The following is a 3,561-nucleotide window of genomic DNA, read 5'->3' as shown; positions in this document are numbered from 1 at the left end:
CATCCATTTTTCTGTATAAATAATCTTCAGGTTAATATTTTTTGTTTGATTATCCTGTTTGAAGTTGAAATAAAGTCTCCATACAAGAAGCAGCAGTGTGATCCAGGTCCTCTTGGCCCTGATCCAGCTGGTTCTGGTTCTGGTTCAGGTTCAGTGGACTGCAGTTTTCACTTGACTGAGAGTTCATGGATCCAGCCTCCCTACTGGCCTCTTCGATGGGACTCAGAGCCTTTCCGGTTTTGGACACGGCTCCCTGGTAGCCTGGCAGAGTGTGGAGGTCTTCTGTGGTCCGGTCCTGCTGGCCTGAGGCGGTGAACCCCAAGAGATCAGCTAATGACAATCCATAGTTAGCAGCACATAAGCTAAAGTTAGCAGCAAAGCTAAACTGAGTCCAGACTAAAGATTGTCTTTAAAAATCCACAAAACTAACAAATCAAAACAGATTCAAACTCAACTGGTCCAGATGAACAGAACTGATGGTTCTGTTCGTGATCCTCTCACCTGTCTGCGACTGGACCTTCACGTTGAGTCCTCTCTCCTCAGGATGCAGGAAGACGTCGTCCATCAGCTCATCTGAAGACGCCTCAGAGTTCCTGCTGGATGAGAGCCACACAGTGAGATCTGTGGATTCTGGTTCTGATGGACATGTCAGCGTCTGCACTGATCCGTTACCCAGCAGGCCTTGCAGGAGCTGACTCATCATATATCTGGAAGGAAGCGGTGCTGGTAGGTTCACCGGAGTCCAGGACCTGGACGACAGAGAGAGACAGAGGAGTCCAGCAGCTCTCATGATGAGACCTCAGAGGGACCACCAGGATCAGAACCAGAACCAGTACTTCACTGATACCTCCTGATTGGCCATGAGCTTCAAGAGCTTCATCTTCTCCTCCAGCTGCTGACTGAGCCACTCCTCTTCCTCCTTCAGACTTCTCATCTTCTCTGAGGAAACAAAACGTTTGACCAACTCAGACCAAAGACCTGAACTAAAGACTCCTTTACTGCGGTCAGTGAAGGCATCGATAAACACACAGAGGACAGTAAACGTCCCATGGTCAGTGAAGGCATCAATAAACACACACAGGACAGTAAACGTCCCACGGTCAGTGAAGGCATCGATAAACACACACAGGACAGTAAACGTCCCACGGTCAGTAAAGGCATCGATAAACACACAGGACAGTAAACGTCCCACAGTCAGTGAAGGTAACAATAAACACACACAGGACAGTAAATGTCCCACAGTCAGTGAAGGCATCGATAAACACACAGGACAGTAAACGTACCACAGTCAGTGAAGGCATCCATAAACACACACAGGACAGTAAACGTCCCACAGTCAGTGAAGGCATCGATAAACACACAGGACAGTAAACGTCCCACGGTCAGTGAAGGTAACAATAAACACACACAGGACAGTAAATGTCCCACAGTCAGTGAAGGCATCGATAAACACACACAGGAAGTAAATGTCCCACAGTCAGTGAAGGCATCGATAAACACACACAGGAAGTAAATGTCCCACAGTCAGTGAAGGCATTGATAAACACAGAGGACAGTAAACGTCCCATGGTCAGTGAAGGCATCGATAAACACAGAGAACAGTAAACGTCCCATGGTCAGTGAAGGCATCAATAAACACAGAGGACAGTAAACGTCCCATGGTCAGTGAAGGCATTGATAAACACAGAGAACAGTAAACGTCCCATGGTCAGTGAAGGCATCAATAAACACAGAGGACAGTAAACGTCCCACGGTCAGTGAAGGCATCAATAAACACACAGAGAACAGTAAACGTCCCACAGTCAGTGAAGGCATCAATAAACACACACAGGACAGTAAACGTCCCACAGTCAGTGAAGGCATCAATAAACACACACAGGACAGTAAACGTCCCACAGTCAGTGAAGGCATCAATAAAAACACACAGGACAGTAAACGTCCCACAGTCAGTGAAGGCATCGATAAACACAGAGAACAGTAAACGTCCCACAGTCAGTGAAGACATCGATAAACACAGAGAACAGTAAACGTCCCACAGTCAGTGAAGGCATCGATAAACACACAGAGAACAGTAAACGTCCCACGGTCAGTGAAGGCATCGATAAACACACACAGAGGACAGTAAACGTCCCACGGTCAGTGAAGGCATCGATAAACACAGAGAACAGTAAACGTCCCACAGTCAGTGAAGGCATCAATAAACACACAGAGAACAGTAAATGTCCCACAGTCAGTGAAGGCATCAATAAACACACAAAGGACAATAAACGTCCCACAGTCAGTGAAGGCATCGATAAACACAGAGAACAGTAAACGTCCCGCGGTCAGTGAAGGCATCGATAAACAAACAGAGGGCAGTAAACGTCCCATGGACAGTGAAGGCATCCATAAACACACAGAAAGGTAAATGTCCCGCGGTCAGTGAACAGACCTTCCACCTTCTCCTGCTTCCGCTGGTTGTGTCTTTCTGCTCGCAGCTCTTCGTAGGTCAACTCCTCTCCTCCTCTCATCAGCACATCGTTACAGAACGAGGTCCACAGGTTGGCCACGCCCCCATCCGTAGACCCCGCCCCTTCACTCACAGTCTGACAGCCTGACCTGCAGCCATCAAGAAGCCGAATGATCGGGGTTTTGACTCTTGTACAGTACAGACCAAAAGCCCGAACACACCTTCTCATTCAAGCAGTTTTCTTTATTTTCATGACTATGAAAATGTTAAATTCACACTGAAGGCATCAAAACTATGAATTAACACATGTTGAATTATACACTTTACAAAAAACTGTGAAACAACTGAAAATATTTCTTATATTCTAGTTCAACGTAGACACCTTTTGCTTTAATTACTTCGCACACTCTTGGCATTGGTCTGCACTGTGTGTTAAAAAAAGTTTATTATTTAAATCCATACACTTTATACTGAATTATAATATTTATTTTATTATTTTTATTACTTACTGACTGCAGGTGGACTGATCCAGCTGTTCTTCCATCCTTTGCCCCTGAATCAGACTAAAAACAATCAGTAAATAATTATTATGACTGACTTTTGTTCTGTCTAGAACAGAGCAGGTGAATCACCTCCAGATTATATAGCTTGTTGCTAAGTGTTTGTTTACTAGCACTTTTAGCTAGCGTTATCTGCTAATTCTAGACAGTGACAATGTGTTTTACTATTCTTTTTACTTTAGAATGAATCTTGTTAAATCGTACAGCATTTTGAGTGATCTTTTCAAAAAATAAATCAATTGAAAATGATTGATTTTTATTATAAAACAACAAAGTAAGTCAGTGTAATGACACAGAACGCTGTTTATAGTCTTTTCTTTTACGAACCGTGAGCTCGTTTTAAGTCTCGACAAGCAGCCGGGGGTGAAGAAGAACAACTATCGCGCCCTGCTTATTTTTAAAGTGTTAATAATTCATAAAAACCTTTGTTGGACTCACGAGGAAACGAACTTGAAAACAGTTCAAACAGCCCGCCCCGCTGCCGTCTGAAAAGCTCAACTTCCGGTGGCGCTTCATGTGGTGAAGCGGCGCTGCAGCGCCCCCTGCAGGAAC

General features: G+C 44.7%; 1 protein-coding gene across 2 annotated transcripts in view; it reads right to left on the bottom strand.

The window, feature by feature from the left end:
- Window positions 1-3,561, bottom strand: part of LOC106528669 (uncharacterized) — a gene marked incomplete in the record, with an annotated part of 14,334 nt that overhangs the window by 10,142 nt on the left and 631 nt on the right. Inside the window, 6 exon segments of one of the 2 annotated variants that reach the window (XM_014023898.1) lie at window positions 85-303; window positions 502-596; window positions 673-749; window positions 848-939; window positions 2,432-2,598; window positions 2,959-3,002. In XM_014023898.1, coding sequence (XP_013879352.1) covers window positions 85-303; window positions 502-596; window positions 673-749; window positions 848-939; window positions 2,432-2,598; window positions 2,959-3,002 — 694 coding nt within the window. 2 annotated transcript variants of the gene reach the window in all.

The sequence above is a fragment of the Austrofundulus limnaeus genome, unplaced genomic scaffold, assembly GCF_001266775.1.
Source record: "Austrofundulus limnaeus strain Quisiro unplaced genomic scaffold, Austrofundulus_limnaeus-1.0 Scaffold394, whole genome shotgun sequence".
In the NCBI taxonomy this organism is placed as follows: Eukaryota; Metazoa; Chordata; class Actinopteri; order Cyprinodontiformes; family Rivulidae; genus Austrofundulus; species Austrofundulus limnaeus.
Note: the sequence above shows the minus strand (reverse complement) of the source record. Positions and strands in the feature narration are given on the sequence as shown.